Below are 19,952 nucleotides of genomic sequence, written 5' to 3'. Positions count from 1 at the left end.
TAGTTGGGATGAGCTCAATTATGTCCATGAAAAAAATCATTTTATTTCGTGAATAGAAACCCTACAGGTTTGAGAAACGCTGTATAGCTATCTGGTAATCCATCAAGGAAAGTGGAACTGCAACTGGACCCGAAGTATTTGAGTAATAACAAAACCAGCGTTTGTTCTTTTTAATACATGCTACCAGTTTCGACACCAAACGGTGTAATCTTAAGGCCCCAAGCGTAACATTCCACGGAAGGTACGCAGTCTAGTTAATTTTGGCCCGCTGCATACGATTCTGTTAATTGCACACGAAAACTGTTGGAGATGGCAGGTTACGCTTGGGGCCTGAAGGTACACCATTCGGTGTCGAAACTGGTAGCGTATGTTAAAAAGAATAAACGACGTAGATTCAAATGCAGTCGCTGGTTTTGTTGCCATTATTAAAGTACGTTGTATAGCTCGTGAAATGGCCACGACTCTAAATTCAGGGAAATTCGACCAGATACGGAGGCTTACCGATGCACGTTCTTCACGAATGAATCGAATGATTGTGCTTCAAAATTGTTCAAATAGCTCTAAGCACTATGGGGCTTAACATCTGAGGTCATCAGTCCCCTAGAACTTAAAACTACTTAAACTTAACTAACCTAAGGACATCACAGAGATGTGATGGATTCGAACCTGCGACCGTAGCAGCAGTGCGGTTCCGGACTGAAGCGCCTAGAACCGCTAGGTCACAGAGGCCGGCAAATGATAGTGCTGCACCAGCTATCGCCATCTACATATACAAGAGTCTCAATTTTCTTGACCATCACAAATAATTTCTTATACAAAAAAAATTCAAGCAAACGTTGTTTACCTGCTAGGGCGGTACTAACCAGCACGATTGCTGTGTTTGTAACTTTGTTCCTTACGAATATATGAACGGCGTTCGTCGTCTTTAAATAGCGCTCCATTTTTTCAAAAAATGTGTGTTAAATCTTATGGGACTTAACTGTTAAGCTCATCAGTCCCTAAGCTTACACGCTACTTAACCTAAATTATCCAAGGACACACACACACACACACACACACACACACACACACACACACACACACACACACATTATATATATATATATATATATATATATATATATATATATATATATACAGTAATCGAAGACCTCTCCACAAGACAAGTCAGAAACGTATCACAGTGTACAATCAACGTAAACCACAGAAAAAAACATTATGCACAAGTATGTAGTGTACGGTCATAATATGTAATGATACGAAATCTAAAGATGGCGTAATAAGAGTTCCATCAGACTTCCTGGCAAATTAAACTGTGTGCCGGACCAGGACTCGAAAACTGAATCTGTGCCTTTCGCGGGCATGAGGTCTACCGACAGAGCTATCTTTCATTCCAGGAGTGATAATCCTCAAAGTATCACAGGAGATACTGTGCAGTTTGGAAGGTAGAGGACGAGGTACTTGCGGAAATAAAGCTGAGGACGAGTCGTGAGTCGTGCTTGAGTAACTCATTCGGCAGAGCACTTTCCCGCTAAAGGCAAAGGTACTGGATTCAAGTCCTGGTCCGGCATACAGTTTTAATCTGCCAGGAAGTTTCGTATCCGTTCACAGTCCGCTGCAAATTGAAAAATTCATTCTGAGAAAGATATCATCTACATAAATGCAGGGTATTAATGTCATGAATATCATTGTGTGGTCTATTTTGATGACCTACGTTCTAGGCTATAATTTTCCGAGCAGAAACACATTTTGGAACGCCATATTGGCCGAATGGCGTCTGTTGTACAGTTTTGTGCCTCGTTGTTATCCTAAGTTTAGGCTATTACGAATAAAGTTCTCAGCTGCAACTACACTGATGAGCCAAAACATTTTAACCACTTGTTTAATAGCTTGTTTGTCCGTCTTCGAAACGGAATAAATCACAGTCTGATTATCAGGGATTAGACAGTTTGTTGGTAGGTTTGTGGAGGTGCGTGGCATTATATGTCTATGCACAGGTCACTTAATTCGCGTACGCAGTGATGGCGCCCGATAGCGACCCAGATGGGTTCCATAGGACTTAAATCAGGCCAATTTGGTCGCCGAAAGTTCATTATAATGCTCCTCAAACACGGACAATTATACTGATGAAAGACATTGCTGTCGGGGAAAATATCAAGCATGAAGGTATGCAGATGGATCGCAGTCGTCAGCGTGTCTTCGATTACTACCACAGGTCCCCTGCAAGCGCAGGAGGATGTCTCCCATAGCATAACACTCCTCCCACAAGCCCGTGTCCGTGGCGCACTACACGTTTCGGATCGCCGTTCACTCCGATAACTGCTTTTGTGGAGATGACCAGCGACCTAGTGTAGCAAAAATGTGATTCACCCGAAGAGCCGACACGCTCCCGTTGATCGACCGTCGAATCCAGATGGTCTCGTGCCCACTGCAATCGTAACTATGTCGTTGGCTCAACATGTGACCAAGTAGAGGTGGTCTGCTGCAGGGCTCCATGTTCAGCAATGTACTATGAACGGTGTGCTCCCGAACACTTGCGCGTGCACCAGCATTGTGATCATTCTGCAGAGATACCACAGATAGCCATCTATCCTACTTTACAGAGCAGAAAAGCCTCCGAACCGCACGTTCTGTGAAGACGCGTGGACATCCAACCATTTAGTGCCTAGTGATAGTTTCACTGCCCTTCTACCTCTCTGTAGATGCTCACGACAGTAGCACGTGAACATTCGACCAGTTTCGCCGTTTTCGAAGTAATCCTTCAGTCTCTGCATAATAATAATCTGTCCTTTGTCTAAGTCACTTATCTCAATAGATTTTCCCATTTACAGCCGACATCTTCGCTAGGATAGTACCTCGTCCATGTCTTCTCCGCTTTCATGCTTTCGTTACTGCGTCATATGCCCGCAACGCCTCCAGGCGTCATCCAACGTCGAGGTACGCAGTGGTCACTATGTTTTGGCTGATCAGTGTAATATTTCTGCAATGTGCCAGCTTTCCTTCAGCACCTAATGCTTCTCCACATTCCAACAAGAAAATGAATGATCGCATCTTAGCTGCTGTATCGAAGCCTTCACATGCGTAAAGTTTATCCCTGGCGCGATTTTTTCTCACCTCCTATGAGTATGTAGTGGAAACTGAAAATTTATGCTGGTACTCGAACCGGATTTCGGTTTGTATCAAATTTTCAATTGACGCAACATATTCATTACGTAAAAGGATCACCACAAGTGAACAGATTATTTCAGGACATTGCATCTACGCTGATTTCACCTCTGTCGATCCATTCTAGTACAATTAATTAATTTTATTTTCCTTAGTTTTCTCTACTTACGTTTAGAATCATTTTCCTGGAGTCGTTTCAGCCCTTTAAAGAAAAGTTATGTCGACAGTTAAGGTACTGTGTTAATCAAATATAGTAGGTGAATCAGGCTGGCATTCACCGGAACAGGTGGTTAAAACCGCTTGGCGATAACAAAGAAAACATGGAGGGTGTGCAAAGCGCATGGATGCGATCCACGACTAATATTCCTCCGTTTCCCTATGCGTCTCTGTACGAACATATCTATTGACCTGGTGTGCTTCTGCTTAAAAACATACGGTACAAACTCACTCAGGAACTGGATATAGTGTCCTGGAAAAGCCATTAACATTTAACTGGAATTAACTGAGCGCGGAATTCAAAAACAGTTCATCTAGCTCGACGGAAAAAAACCCACAGGAAGTAATGGGGTAGCAATCACTTTCTATACTGAACAAGCGGAGCAACTGGCAACCTTTCTATCATCAGTTTACCGTAGTTACTGGTCCACAATTTACCCTCCGGCAAACACCGTGCGGTGGCTTGCGGAGTGCATGTGTAGATAACTGTAGCAGCGACTTTGATTTCATGTTTCACGGCATATAACACAAGAAAGCGGTGACGGTTTTAGTGCGTTACATATTCAAATGAATAATAGTGTTTATGAGCAGAGTAGGAACCTATTTTACACTTACAAAGTAATCAGAAGAGTTTGTTCTACGAATAACACTACCGCCCATGCTGACAGTGTACCATTATATGAGAATAGCACCTATAACACGAGATCAGTCCCTGGTGTCTAAATAGTGGTTTGACTTTCGGCGTATCTTAGGTGCAGAGAATGCTCTTGTTGTGACAGTTCAAAGGCGAAAAGAGAATGTGCTGAGCTGCAAGACTAGTTTCATGTACACCTTACTACTTTGTCATTCTTTTGACGCCTATGTATGTCCTTGTAAATCCTTGAAGTCTCTCATGGTTTAGTTGGCCAGCATGTGTGAATCCGAAAACAAATGTGTGGGTTGATAGTTTTTAAATATATCAGCGGACCCGTAACACGCTGATACTGACGCTCTCCCGGCTCCGAGGCTTATGTGTGTACTTTATAGAAACAAGTGGATTAACATACTTGGAAGTGAACAGTTACCCAAGTTTTGATGGTCTTGATGACACATTCGTTGACCGCGTAACGTGAAATGTGTTTAGCCAGATAAACAGTTCTAATTTATGTCCCGTGTGACTGTTTGTCGTCAAAAGGGAAAGAAGTACAACAGTAATTAATCAGAAGGTAGGATTTAACACCACTTTGATGTAATGTAGGTGGTTTTGTTAAAACCGCCTCAGCTGAAGAGCGACACGATAGGGTTAAGATCTAGATTTAACCACTGCGAAACAGATGAAAGGCATTTTCAAAAGCGTGCGATAGCAATCACTGCTAGGAAGGTGGGTAGACGTAATATTTTACGGGACACGACTTTCGTGTTAATACTCCTGTGTGAGTAATTCTTATTCCAAATGGATGGGCTATTGAATTTACAATAGTGCATCAGCTACGCCAGCGTTTGAATTTGTATTTCTTCACGTGCATGCTAGGCAATTTTCAAGATCAACTTTAAAATGTCATTTGTAAATACAATTTTATATTAACTTTCCTTCGCAGACTTTTTGCGCTCTTCCTCTTGCCTCTCCTTTTTATTTTTACGCGGAAAGGCACCCATAGGAAATTTTACCGGTTGCATCATAATGACATGAACGCGTTTCTGGATTTAAACACTATCCATCTGCCATAAAGTGATGTGTGGGTGCGACGTCTGAAGCGCGCAGCCCGAAGATGAGCAGCTGTTGGTAGTTAGCAGCAAGGACAGCGGCCCTGCTGGCTTGAGATGCCTGCCTGCAGCCTCCCCTCCCCACTCCGCGCGACCTACACGCCAACGCCACGCCACAGCCGCATCTGGAGTCAACTTACACAACTGTCTCGGCCTCTCGCTAGAACGCTTCTATGTGAACGCTTGCTCTCGGTGTAGTGCCGTGTGTCCGTGATTGGATTTCATCCGGGATTCCAGGTTTGTTCTGGCCCTTTCTTCTACTGTGTACTGGTGTGCGAGATACAAAGGCAGACTTTCAGCTGTTTCGCTTGCTTTCTTCTGTTCTGAGTTATTAAACAAAGCGCAGGTCAGGCGGGAACATCTGTGCGAGGGGGAGAAACGAGCAGCCACTCTGCTCACAAAGTGCAGCTTATCTTGCCTCCTGCAGGTGTCTGCGTTCGCCTGCAACAGGTTGTTGCTTTCAGCCGTGCGCGGACAGGTTGTCCTAAAAGTGTCACACTCGCTTTAGGCTAGTCTTGCTTTTATTTTACGTCATATGTGGAGTGCTCCGAAAGAAGTTAAGCTTCCGTGAATAGTTGCATATTTAATATCGTGAAATTCGTGAGAGCTGTAACAAAAAAATAAAACGTCGACGCTTAAACAACGCGTTTGCGAATCCATATGCACCCTTTTTTTCTCAACTTGTACAAAGTTCAAAGACACCTAATTTATGGAATATTGTGCCGATGAACATTTCTTTCCCTTGCTTTTCTTTGATTGTGTAGAAGTAGGTAAGCAAGCAGTGAGAAGTAGTTTTAAAATCCTTATGCGATGTAGTCGAATTACTCTCTTCAGGTACTAAACGTACAGAAAACTAAATGCTACTTGACGATTTTCTACATTTAGCAAGAATTTGTGTAATCCATCAGTGTTTATTTTATAAGCATTTGAATTAGTTTATATGTGCTGAAAATATTTATAACTGAACGCAGCCTAACACTAACTTATAATTAGAGAATACGAAACGAAGGATGGACGTCAGTACAAAATATTTTCGCTAGAACTATTAAATATGAAAAATGTGTGCTAACCTAATTACAGGGCTTCATCAAATAGCAAGACGAGCTACAGCATAACTCTAAACATTCGAAGTGTTACCACAAATTTAAACGGCAAAACTCAGTGACATAAGAGACTGACGTTTTTGAGATTTTAGAAAAATGGTTCAGTCGTTTCTCATATTTTTTATATTAGAAATAAGTTTACACACGAATGCGTGTATAGTAAATTGTAGTTTAAAACACACACACACACACACACACACACACACACACACACACACACACACCTCAATCTGATTAGTGTGTTGGAGCTACCCAGTAAATTTTCTATCATCGTATGTGCAATTAAGAAATGCACAGTATTGCCAAAATTTTGTACAGTACCGTACTTAGTTTTTTAGTTATTGGGTTCCTACTCAAAGCTTGTTGTAAAGAAATGGGAAGTTTGGTGGTACTTACGTTCTGTTTCTTTCTTTCAAACACATACATTACAATGAAGCTACCACCAATTTAAGATCGATGTAACGTTTTTATGTAGCTACCTAGAGGAATTTACCATTAGGTATTTACGCAAAATGTAGCCTACTCTTGCGACAAAATTGCCTTCGTTTTGTTGCGGGTTTTATCTAGATAGTAATGTGTACATGCTCTCGTAAATCATACGAAGACTGTTCACTAGTTGTGAAGCATCAGTTTGAATATAATAAACCATTTTCGTAGTGAAGAAGTCGATACCGTTGTAAGGGAAGTGAGGAACAGACCTTTGAGTACGGCTACCAAAGTGTTAATGAACTTCATTTTCCATTTCACAGTATTTACTGCACTCTTTCTGAGCACATTGTAGGCCTTGTTGAATTACGCTTCAGGAAACTTCCACAGTATATTCTGAATATCATCGTGATTCGCAGAACTAAGAGTGTTAAACATTTTGAAAGTAAGTTTGACGTTCTTTTACTGTGAACAGCGTTGAAATTTTGTTACGATTAATAGTCATTCAGCGCACGTGCGATAGACGGCGGCCAGTGATACAGGTCAGCTTGGGAAGATTAAAATTCCAGTCAGAGCTGGCGCTGGCTGCTAGCAAATTGGAGTCAAGTGATGGAGATGGGCCCTCTCCCTCCTGCGCTTCCGCTCCCAAGCATTCGCGAAAAATATTTCGTGATACTACCAGTGATTTTTCTCACGCAGTCGTATCCGTAAAATCTGGCTGTGGACAAGAAATTTTTACTGCAAGCAATGTCGTATTCTGAGGCGTATTCGTGTGGCACAGACCAATATCTATCAGACAAACAGGCTTCACTATGGATTCCCAGGAAGGCAATGAAAAAGTGCACTGGCTCTTTTTTCAGGAAACGCCGGAAAAATTGTAATCCTTTCTCTCGGGCAGCCGGGACGAAAAGCTTTAACTACCAAAAGGCACTGATAATTTAATCGATAAATTACAATTCTGGAAAGCTTTATCCTTCATCTGGTTTACTTGGTTTGGAATATGACAACTGATTAATTTGAAACAAAGGACATGTTCACACAAGGGACTGTCTTTGGAATATACTGTTTTCATTGGGAGTGCACATTACAATTGTGGTGGAACAAGCAAATCTTCGCAAATTTTTCAAAGGTAGGAATAGTGACAAAGGCGGGGGAACCACCGACCTGAGCTAAATTAAGTTTCCCGTGGCTTTCCCCTCCCTGTATTACTCCCACTCCTTGCTGCGTTTGTGGCCAGTTTTTTACCTCAAATGCGTTTAAACAACTCTTAAGCGCATGATAGTGCTGTCTGGTGTTGTCATATGGCGTTATTGTCTCCTGACACGAAGAAAACTGTATTTAGAACTTTTTCCTGCGGGTTTGTTCACCATTCATAGCTTTGCTTGTGTAGCTGCAGTTCATTGTCTGGGCAAAAGTGACGACTATGATCTCGTTTTTCTTTAAACGCGAAGAGCGTAGAAAAGTTTTTCTTTCGAGTGGAGAAGTCAAAGATGTCGACGAACGTGCTTCGTGAGACATTGTGAGGAAATGAGATGCTGTTGCACAGAATCAGAACATTGAGACATTTCCGTTCGCGGGTGCAACAACTTCTGAGGGAGAAAAGTGCATCACAATTTACGATCAAAACGTTTCAACCATACCTTGCATGGTGAAAGCTACATTATTTTACCACATACGATTGAAAAGTTTACTTTCTTTGGTAGCTGCATACTGGAATTTTGCCAGCACAAAACAATTCTTCTGGAAGGTCCACCGATTTAGATCGTTTAACTCTCCTCACATGGCAAAATCCGGTATCTGATGACCCCTACTGAAAGGTCGGTGACAGTGAGAAAGATTTAAGATTGAGCAACTACTGCGGGAACATTTGGTCGGCAGGTAGGGAGCTGTTATTCGCGGGTGGAATAAAGCCGCCATCCGGCGCCCGGCCCCAGCGCATTCCAGCGAGCCCGAGCCCGTCCGTTACTTGCTTGCTGCCGCCGCCGCTGCCACCGCCACCGAGTCGGCTCTGTTGCCAAGCTGCCACCCTCACTTTGTCTCGGCCATACCAAATGCGGTTTGTTACGGGCTTCGACATGCCGCCTCCAAGAATTAGACGTTAGCTTTCACGACAGCTTACTCGTTTCGCGCTCCGTAATACCGATGGAAAAATTCTCACGCTGCGGAAAATCGTACATTGCTGCGTTTAATTAATGACTTTAGCCAAGCCATAAAGTACGATCACTTGTAGCACAACAGCTTTAAAAGTTTTTCGGTATTGTATAACAGCAAAGCCTGAATGGCTAGGTGATTGTTTTAACAATAAATACCTTGGAAAACTTACTGAACAGTATGCAACGTTCATATAAATTTGCTGGCCAACGTGGTATATTACCGATAAGTTCGTACCCTCTGCGACAAGAATGTTAAAAACGCGCAAATTTCCTCAGAAGTACAACAAATTCAATTTCCGTCCGCAGCCGAAATCGGCTTCCGGCATAAAATCTGTCACTGTGCCTGTCATGGCTTTCCAAATGCTATTACAGGCAACATCTTCGCAACAAACCCTGCACTCCCTTCTCGGGCAAAGCACTCAAACATCACATTTCCAAAACATCGGAAAAAACCAAGTCCTGCTTATATCAGATATTACAAAAAATGGCAGCGTAAATTACAAATGAAGTACTCAAATTAATGTTGCATCCACACGAATAGCTTTACATTTGTCTGTGATGTGTGCAAATAGGATTGAATCTTACTGTCAAGTACTGTTTGATTAACAACTGAGTAGCACATTGAAATAGAATCCTCAGCTTTTCAGACAATAGGGAATGTTTGTAGCTGGGGTGTAAATGCGGAAAACTAATGGAATAGTTATCTAAAGGAAGGAGTCTTAGTTTGTCATGTCAACAATGAGATCATTAGGGATGGAGCAGAAGTTTCATTGGCCATGAATCTCAAAAGAAATTGTTCAGTCTTCTATGGTGAAGCATCCAGCAGTTTTGAGAAACAGAAAACCAGACAAGGATATGAACACCAATCCTCCCAAATGTGTAAATATTTTATCTAAGGGATACCTTTTTTGGGAACATCAGCAAGAACTAAAAACATTCTGATAGATGAAAACAAAAGGAATTATTGTGACTGTTGTGGTCTGACAATGCTTTGGGATACTTCATCAAGAAAGGTACCTAAAATCATATAAATGCAGAGTCTGTTGAACTTGACAGCTACTACTATTCATTAGTGACTATCAAAGTGATTAATTCACTCGTCATTTTGTTCCATTGAACCTTTCTCAAAGGAGAATGTACAGGAATGAAAATGAGTTAAGGTATAAATCAACAAAGTGGAGCAGCTGTTCGAAACTGCCTTAATAATTTTCAGCAAACTGCTATAAACTGCTAGTGCTCATTCTTAAATTTAAAAGTAAAATTAGCAAGAAAGCACTGAAAATAGCTGGTGCTTCCTTATTTACATTAAGCAGCTGTTGTTACCTCTAAGTTCTACCTCATGTCTACATAAACATTTTGGTTTGGACACTAAACTCCTACTGAGAGGCAGTAAGATACAAATACACTTGCAGCAATCCTGGTTTCCCCCAAATCACTTCTGGTGATGGCCAGAATAGTTTCTGTAAAGGCATGGCAGATTTCCTACCCTGTCTTTGCCAGGTCTGAGTTTTTACTCCTCAACTAATGTTAACAACAAAACATGAAACTCTCAAACTTTCTGCATCATTTTGAGAATACTTACTAATCCACAAAGCTGAGAATTAAACACTGGAAAAAATAAAGGATTTCATTGCTTAGGACTTAATATTACAATAGGAAGGCAAATATAGCAGGAGTAATTTTTTTAAAACTTACTTTAAATATGATACTCTGTAAAATATTGTTGTGTTGAATTAAAAGGTGGATATTCCAGGACTGCCATTTTTGAATGATGTATGAAAGTCAAATATAGATGTGGAAATTCCTCTTTCAAACAAACAAAATGTGTGCTGACTATTCATGGGTATTTTAAAGAATCATCTTGTGAGGCACATCATGAGAAGTTTTCTTAAGTCAAGGAAGATTGCAATGGAAAGATCCTACAAAAGGGACTACTGTCATATGTTTTTCACAGAAACAGATTAATATATACCAAATACATATTGTTTTGACAACAATCTCATTTACAGAATGCCTCCTTGAGCTGATAAAGGGTACAGTAATATTTGCTTATGTGATTATGTCTTGCTGTCATTTAAATTGAACAATAAAAAGTAATGGCATGTTAGCAAGCAGTAAATCTATCAAAATAGCTGAAACTTCTCGCAGAGGATTTTAAAACTTCCTCCATCAATATACATACAACTGCATATAATTTATAGTGGTTAGTTTTAGAATAGAAGTGTAAAATTTGTTGCTCTGAAGGTGTAATTCCAATATCTTTAATATGCATGCTTCTCAGATGTGAAAATGTCAGGTTATCTGAGTCAGCTGTATCAAAAAAACTTCAGGCACAGCTGTCCTGAAAGTAAACCTCAGCATTTGTTGTTTTTTTGGAACTGGATATTCAGATTGTGGGGCTGTAAATGATTAAGGTTTCTGTATGTCAGATGATAACTAATGCAAATAAAAACAAATTTTAAAAGTAATTTTGTGATGGATGAAGACACACATTGAGCCCATCACTGTTCCTGAAATACAGCTGCTAATATAAATTTTGTCCACGAAATTATGCGGAAGTAAAATAGAGAGAGATCTTTTGCATATCTGTGTTTACCTTGCATAACTGTCTACCTAGTTAGTGAACAAAATTTGTGTAGCCTTAAACTGAGAGAAAGAAAATGTTTGTTTCAGATAGAGGACACACGTAAAACAAGATGACTGTCCTTGGTCTGGCATCTGCTGTTGCTGGTTTTGTAAAAGTTCGGTATCTGCTTGACAGGGCAGTCATCGATAATGTTGTATTTCGCTGTCACTACAGAGTCACATCAGCAATTTTGTTCCTCTGCTGCATCCTGTGCACAGCTAACAGTCTTATAGGTAACGTATGTCTATTCTCTAGCCATAACTGTTACACATCTTTTCATTTCTCTCTGTTACGATGGGGTTGTATTCTGAATATAACTCGACAATACATTCTTTTATGTGCCTTGTTGACTCGAGCAGCTATTTATGTATCTTCTTTCAGTAAATATCCTTCACTCCTGCACTTTATTGTAGTTCTGTGTCAGGTATAACATAATCTTAGCCACTAAAAACTATTAAGGAGATCGAAGAGAGAAAATATCTTGTGGCAGTATTTCTGACATAAAAATGTCTGACAACAGATATTGCTTGAAATTTGTGTATAGATCACTGAAGGAATTTCCTTGTGTTGATGTTATATGATACAATACACTTTTGGCATCTACTCTTAAGGGGAAAATAAGGCACATTAATGAGGTTTGTTTTCAGTCTTTGTAGAGTAAACTGTCATTTTCAATAAGTAGTTGCCAGTTCAAATACTTGACCTGCTGTACTAACAAGTTTCCTGTTGTTATAGGTGAAGTGCTTTAGCTAAATACCTAGGTGGTCACCTTGAAAAAGGCTATGGCTAATTTTTGCCTGTACTACTTCATTAGAGTTATTTTTTGGTCTCTAATGGCCTCCACATCTAGATGTTAAATCCTCTATCTTTCTTCCTACTTTATAATTCACAGCAAGCAGATACATTCTCTTACACGCACTTCCACTTTACTGTGAAGGAAAATGGAGACCACACACAAAAATTTCTAACAAGCAGTAATGCTTTTGGATTAATTTATGTGGCTGTGTCATTTTAATATTCAACATTAATTACAAACATACCAATAGTTCTTTGAGTTGGACTATATTCTGTGGATTCATGGGATAATTGTGTTAATGTTAATGATAAATTGTCTTAAAAATTAAAATAAAATAATTAATACTTGAAAAGTTAAGATTACATTTAAAATTTCTAAAAGTACCAGTAAGGTGGTGGTGGTGGTGGTGGTGGTGGTGGTGGTGAACAACTGATCAAATAATTTTATGTGCGGCTAGTAGTCACAACTTGATAAGGAACTTGCAATATTTCATCTGTGGTTAAGATTGTAAAAACAGATTGACAGATGACTTGGTAATAACACTTTGTGTACATGTTCAGAAAGTCTCTCTCTCACTCTAAAAATCTATCATTTTTGTAGGTGAGCCTATAAATTGTATAAATGATGGTGCTGTTGCTTGCCATGTTATCAATACATATTGCTGGATAACATCAACATTCACATTGCCTCATCAACAAGGAAAACCTGTTGGAACCCATGTTGCTCATCCAGGATTAGGCAATTATGTTGATGAAGATAATGAAACTCATTACCATTCTTATTACCAGTGGGTGCCATTTATGCTGTTCTTTCAGGTAAGTTCACAATAAAACTAAACAGATTTAATGTGAGAAAACCTGCTGGACTCTGTCTACATTTGTTATTAAAATCCAGAAAAAAGTCACTTCTGAATGTAACTTGTGTTTAGATACACGATTTAAGTTCAGGTTGGGAAATCATATGTTCACACACTTGCGTGAACAAAACTTTCAGGTAGTCTTAATACTCTATGCTCATACATAAATCATCAATGGAGTAATGAACTGAAGGAAAATATTTAGTAAAAATATTATTCATAAAATTAAATAGGAATAGTGTCTGTCTATCTAGAGATAATGATAGTAATGTACATTCCCAGAAGTGCTTAAGAGATTCCCCTTAAATCTGTACCATTTATTTAAAGAACTCCAAATTAGAGGGATATTAAATTTGCAGAGCAAGCAATATTGACACAGATACTAGCTAGGATAAATGAACTATGATTGTGTTTTGGTGCCAGGATTTGCATAGTGACTATGCTGAAATAGCAAAATGCTACCCCGAGAGAAGTTGTTGTGACCTGAGGATTATAGTCTTCGTTCACCATTGGCTGTTTAAAAAAGTTGCTGATCCCTGCTCCAGGAATCTAAATCCCCTATTTCTAGATAGTCTCGTAATGCTGTACTGAGCCAACAGATTCATCATACAAATACGCAGGAAAATTTTTTGTTGCCTTTCACTGAGAAACCTTACAGTACTGTAAGTATTGTGGATGACAGTCTATGAATTCAATGTATACATAAACATATGTCAACATTACAGATTTGTGTTAACAATTTTCTTGTATTCTGTACCTGCAAACAATAGACATAAAATTCTTGTTGATATGTAAAACACTTTTACTTGTTCTAGGGAGTTCTGTTCTATGTGCCACACTGGATTTGGAAAAACTGGGAGGAAGGAAAAGTACGTCTGATAAGTGATGGTATGCGTGGTGCTCTTGCTACCACAAATGAAGACCGACGTGCCAGGCAGTCACGCCTTGTGCAGTATATTATTGACACACTTCACTTGCATAATTTTTATGCTTCGGGCTACTTCTTTTGTGAAGCTCTTAATTTTGTTAATGTGGTAAGTAAAAGACAAGGAAGTAACTGCTTCAGAGAAATTTAAGCTGTTAACCTCTGGTGATATGATGAGACTTCTAATACTTTTCCCTCATCTAGATTGGCAACATCGTATTCATTGATGTCTTCCTTGGAGGGGCTTTCATGACATATGGGACAGAAGTACTGAGTTTCTCAGGCCGCAATCAAGAAAATCGAACTGATCCTATGGTGGTAGTTTTCCCAAGAGTAACAAAGTGCACTTTCCACAAATATGGTGCCTCAGGTAATGTACACAAACTAAGTTTGTTTTCTTAAAGATAGAAATGCAACTGATGAAATAGGATTTATAAATAACAGATACTTTAGAAAGCCTTTTCTTGTGTGACAGCACAAACTTTTTGGAAACGACTGAAAATGATTATATATAGATATTATTTGTAAATGAAAATATTCCAAAATTTTCTATCTGTAGGTGTTATTTTCGTGTTTATAAATACTTTTTAAGGTGAAAATATGTACATATATTTTCACATCTTGATTGTCACCAAAGAACAAGTATCCATTATTTGTAACAAAATTGCACTGTTTTTTTCTAAATAAACTCATTTTCATTGCAGGAACTATTCAGAAACATGATGCTCTGTGTGTGCTGGCTCTGAATATAATCAATGAAAAGATATACATATTCCTATGGTTTTGGCTTATTATTCTGGCAGTTCTGTCAGGGCTTGCGCTCCTGTACAGCCTAGTTATTGTAGTTCTCCCATCAGTCAGGGAAACTATTCTTAAACGACGTTTCAGATTTGGGTCACCAAATGGTGTTACTGCTATTGTGGAAAAAATGCAAGTAAGTGCACTTCACTATTGGGACTGGAATTTTACTGTATGATGAGTAAGCTGAATTATTAGATTTTAGAAAATAACCATTGATTGAAATTTAACAGACCATTGATGTATTTGTAGAATGCACAAATTAAGTACATCTTGTGAACAAATAGTCCAGATAAGAGTTTCGTATGTTTTCTTTTACAGATAGGAGACTTTCTGCTTCTGTACTTACTGGGACAGAACATGAACACTATTGTCTTCGCAGAAGTATTAGATGAATTAAGCCAGAAACTTAATGACTATATACACAACAACATGCCCACAGCACCATCAACATTGGAACTGTATCCCATGTATCCACCGAAAGAGAAGTTTCCTAAAGAAACTGAAGCTTAGTGCTTTTTTTTTTTTAACGGTTACATAATCACTGTTTATGAGAACTGTGATTTCTGAGAATATATATTTCTGAGCAGTGCTTTACCTTTCTCTTAGCCATGAGGTACTATGTTCTATAAGTTCGTTCATAAAACTACTGTGCCTCATCAAAGTGAGGAATCTTAGCATTCCATTATGAACTAGATTAGATTCCTACATTATAAATAGGACTGTAACATTCTTCCAGAAGGAATAATGAGCCTTTGCAAAAGGTTCTTTGAGGTTACAATGTGTTGACATTGTGTGGTGGTTCTGTGATTAAAATTTAAGATGTGCTTGCTTCATATAAGTTTCAGTGAGAAATAGCCTTTTGTTTGATAGGCTGACTCTGATGAAACAAATAAGACTGTATCTTCTAGTGTAATAGACAGGTGGATCTGTCACTGTGTTCAGTAATAAATTTGCTTTAATTAATAGCAGAAATGAATGAATCTTGGGACGTAATAAAATTTTTATTCAATAATTCTTAATATTTTGTAATTTAATCCTTACTCAAATAGTGTGTGTGGTAACACAAAAGTATGCCATGGAGCAGGCTTAATTTACATGTGAACTTTTCACACTACTGGATTATGAATGTGGGTATTTGCAAATGTAATGAATATTTCTGACCTTCAGTTAATAAACTATCCACTATGTCATGCATAGAAACTGATGTTTGTTATATCAGAAGCCCGACTACTAGTTCTACAGATTGACTTTGTGTTAAATATTATTTTATTTTGGTTGGAAATCCAAAGACTGTAGAACACTGACAAAATTCTCAAAGAGAGATGGCTATATTTGTCTCTAATGTCAACTACATGGTGCATGGTTGAGTTATTATTCACTCCTGCTGGAGTGGCCATCTTAACGGCACAGTCTGTGAAGTAATGATGATTTACTGCCACTGAAAATGAGGTTGTTCATCTTTATGTTCTTGTAAACAATTTTGAAAGCTGTTACTGTATCATGACAGTACAGGTTATGGTGCACAGGCACTGTGATGTTCATAAAGTGTTCCACATTGTGTTAGAAAGGTCTGAGAGTGTGATCAGAAGGTGAATGTGCTCACTGATGGTACAGGTCACCTGCAAGTGTTGCAAATGTAAACAGATGGCAGACATACCAAGGGTGTCATTTTTATCCCATCTAAATATCTACCACTCCCATATGAGAATATCTCCACCACCTACTTGAACTGCACCCTATTTAAAAGTGAGATGAATCACTTAGTGATTTTTGACACACTTCTACTCTGTCAACACAGTACCAATGTGTACTGTGACTCAGCAGTCAAGATTTCATGCTTACTGTATCCAATAGTGGCTTTCTACATCCTTCATAAACACTGTGCTAGGAAAATTGAGTAAGCAGCAGACATGTAATGCAGTGGCTTCTGTGCCCAACTGCAAGTAGCTGGTTTGCACCACTGAATTAACAAGGGATTTTCTGTATTCTGGGTAGTTTATCCACAATTCAAAACTAAGATAGTTGATGACAACTCCTACCATAAATACTTTGCTGCCTGTAGCTCTTACATAAGACACCATTGATTTTTACCCAGATAAAGGTCTTCAGAGTACACCCTTACTTTGTGGCAAATGAAAAGCTATGTCTGCACAACTATAGAGATGCTGTGTTCAATGTGTTGAGCATGCAAAACCATATGTACTGATATCACAGATCTTCTCGATCAACTGCTTGACTGTCAAGCCAATGTACAGAATAACACCTGATGAGATCCCAGTCCTGTGACCAACATAGTGGCTATCTATATTTCAATTTCACATGTGTAAAATGTTGCTCTAGTAGTATATGCTGCCCTTCAAGTAAGTTCCTTTAGCTCGAAGCTCATATGATATTTCAAGAAAGAATGCCTAAATGTGACTTTAAGGTTCATCTAGCAGGCTTCAAGGAATGGCACACCTGTGCCATTTCTTCAGTATGAACTCGGTAGAACATTTGTGGAACGTGGTGCACAGAGATCTATATTTACATACACATTCTGCAAGCCAACATATGGTGTGTGTGATGGAGGGTACCTGTACCACTACTGGTCATATCCTTTCCTATTCCACTTGAAAATAGAGAGAGGGGGAAAACAACTGTTTGTTTGCCTCTGTACGAGCCCTAATTTCTCATATGTTACCCTTATGGTCCTCACGTGAAATGTGTTAGCGGCAGTAGAATAATTTTGCAGTCAGCTTTAAATGCCAGTTCTCTAATTTTTCTGAATAGTGTTCCTTGAAAAGAATATCACCTTCCTTCCATTTGGGTTCCCAAAGCATCTCCGTAACAATTCCATGTTGTTCGAACCTACTGGCAACAATTCTAGCAACCTGCCTCTGAATTGCTTCTTTGGTTTCCTTAATCTGACCTGAAGGGATCCCAAACACTCGAGCAAAATGAAGAAGAGATCACAATAGTTTCCTGTATCCGGTCCCCTTCACAGATGAACCATGCTTTCCCAAAATTCTCCCATTCAACTGAAGCTGACCATTTATCTTCCCTATGACAATCCTCACATGCTCGTTCAGTTTCATATCACTTTGTGGCAGTATGCCCAGATATTTGAAAGAGATGATTGTGTCAAGCAGGACACCACTAATTCTGAATTTGAACATTACATATTTGTTTTCCTTACTCGTCTGCATTAACTTATATTTTTCTACATTTAGAGCTAGCTGCCATTCATCACACCAATGAGAAGTCGTCTTGTATCCTCCTACTCTTACTCAACTTCAATACCTTCCTGTACACTGCCACATCATCAGCAAACAACCATAAATTGCTGCCCACCCTGTCAAACAGATCTTTTATGTATATATTAAATTATAATGGTCTTATCACACTTCCATGGGGCACGCCTGATGGTACCCTTGTCTCTGATGGACAACTGCCGTCGAGGACAACATACTGGTTGGTTGGTTACATGTTCCATTCATCAATCTTATGGTGGCTGTTATGATGTGAAATGTGTCGGGTACCTAAGAAATGCACACATGAATTAAGTTTTTTAAAAGCCTAAAATTTTTATTATCTACCCCATTCTCTTAAATTTATTTATTCCTATTCAAAAATTCATCTGTTGTATAGGAGGAGTTGTCAAGGAGATGAGATTTCATTTTATTTTTGAAACTATTACTGCTGTCTGTCAGACATTTTATTTCATCTGCTAATTTATCGAAATGTTTTACAGAAGCATATTTTACCTGTTTCTGTGCCAAAGACAGGTTAAGCAGAGGACAATGTAAGTCTTTCTTCTCCTGATATTATTATCATGAATGTCACTATTGTTTTTAAATTGGTCCATGTTGTTCAGAACAAATTTCATTACTGAGTAAATGTACTGTGAGGCTGTTGTAAGAATTCCTAACCTTTTAAACAGATGCATACAAGAGGTGCACCTAACAGCCCCACACATTATGCTAACCACTTTCTTTTGAGCAGTGAATAATTTTTGCCTAAGTGTTGAGTTACTCAACTTCAACATCATACTGTACACTATATCATCATCCGCAAACAGCTGCAGATGGCTGTCCACCAAATCAACAGCGGTCCTATCACACTTCCCTGGAGCACTCCTGATGATACCCTCATCTCCCATGACCCATACACATATCTGACAATTTATTCCACATGCTTGTAGCAGCATTAAGTCTGCAGTGGGGCACCCTGTCAAATGCTTTTAAAAAATCAAAAAATATGGAATCTACCTGTTGTGCTTCATTAATAGGTCACAGCAAATCATGTGAGCAAAGGGCAAGCTGAGTTTTGCACAAGTGATGCTTTCTTAAAGTGTACTGATTTGTGGATATGAGCTTCTCAGCCTCAAGAAGATTTATCATCTTCAAACTGAGAATATGTTCAAGGATTCTCTGCAGCAAACTAATGATAGGGATAGTGGACCGCTATTTGTGGGTCTGTTCTTTTATCCTTCTTATATACAGGAGTCATATGCACTTTCTCCAGTTGATTTGGGAGTTTGTGCTGGGTAAGAAATTCATGATAAATGTTAGCCAAGTAAGGGACCAGTGCTGAACTCTTTGCAGAATGGAATTGGGATACTATGTCGACGTGGCAGCTTACAAGTTTTCAATTCTTTCAGTTGTTCCTCTACTCTAGGCACACTTATTACTATGTTGTTTGTACAGGAGTCTGTTCAATGATTGGGGTGATATGTTTGTATCATTCTCGTGCGGGAACAATTTCTCAAATGCGAAATGTAAAACTTCGGCTTTCGTATTGCTATCTTCAACTGCCACAGCAACTAATAGTGAGATTGGATGGAAGCTTTAGACATGCTATGAGATTTTACATAGGGCCAGAATTTTGTCGGGCTTTTGGCCAGATCTTTTGCTAAGGTATGATGGTGGCAGTTGTTGTATGCTTCATGCGTGTATCTTTTCACAGATCCACGAGTCTCTACTAGCCTTTGCCTGTCATCTTTTGCGTGTTCTCTTTTGAACTGGGAGTGCAACAGCATTTGCTTTCTCAGCATTTTCTGATTTTGTTGTTACACCATGATGGTTCTTTCCTGTCCTTAAACCACTAATTCAGCACACCACCCCAGAGCACAGTTTACCATGTGTTTAACCTTTGTCCATCTTA

The 19,952-nt window shown here is 39.1% G+C and overlaps 2 protein-coding genes across 3 annotated transcripts in view; one reads left to right on the top strand and one right to left on the bottom strand.

Annotated features, from left to right (window-relative positions):
* LOC126183543 (dedicator of cytokinesis protein 3) overlaps positions 1 to 19,952 on the bottom strand; it is a 1,039,887-nt gene that overhangs the window by 350,299 nt on the left and 669,636 nt on the right. The gene's annotated exons all lie outside the window — the stretch shown is intronic.
* LOC126183544 (innexin inx3) lies at positions 5,204 to 15,822 on the top strand. Of its 2 annotated transcripts, none has more exons than XM_049925614.1 (7): positions 5,204 to 5,361; positions 11,480 to 11,665; positions 12,829 to 13,043; positions 13,900 to 14,118; positions 14,214 to 14,379; positions 14,714 to 14,943; positions 15,129 to 15,822. In XM_049925614.1, exons 2-7 carry the CDS (start codon positions 11,503 to 11,505, stop codon positions 15,318 to 15,320), a joined length of 1,185 nt encoding a protein of 394 aa, XP_049781571.1. In that variant the 5' UTR covers positions 5,204 to 5,361; positions 11,480 to 11,502; the 3' UTR covers positions 15,321 to 15,822. The 2 variants fall into 2 exon arrangements, with proteins under 2 accessions (XP_049781571.1, XP_049781572.1); XM_049925615.1 differs by lacking the exon at positions 5,204 to 5,361 and adding an exon at positions 5,934 to 5,958.

This window comes from Schistocerca cancellata, chromosome 4, assembly GCF_023864275.1.
Source record: "Schistocerca cancellata isolate TAMUIC-IGC-003103 chromosome 4, iqSchCanc2.1, whole genome shotgun sequence".
Taxonomy (NCBI): Eukaryota; Metazoa; Arthropoda; class Insecta; order Orthoptera; family Acrididae; genus Schistocerca; species Schistocerca cancellata.
The sequence above is the reverse complement of the archived record's forward strand: the minus strand, read 5'-3'. Positions and strand labels throughout refer to the sequence as shown.

Coding starts and splice junctions, on each gene's coding strand:
- LOC126183544 (XM_049925614.1), top strand. CDS start 11,503: ATGACTGTCCTTGGTCTGGCATCTGCTGTTGCTGGTTTTGTAAAAGTT. Junction 13,044..13,899: donor CATTTATGCTGTTCTTTCAG/GTAAGTTCACAA, acceptor TACTTGTTCTAG/GGAGTTCTGTTCTATGTGCC. Junction 14,944..15,128: donor CTATTGTGGAAAAAATGCAA/GTAAGTGCACTT, acceptor TTTCTTTTACAG/ATAGGAGACTTTCTGCTTCT.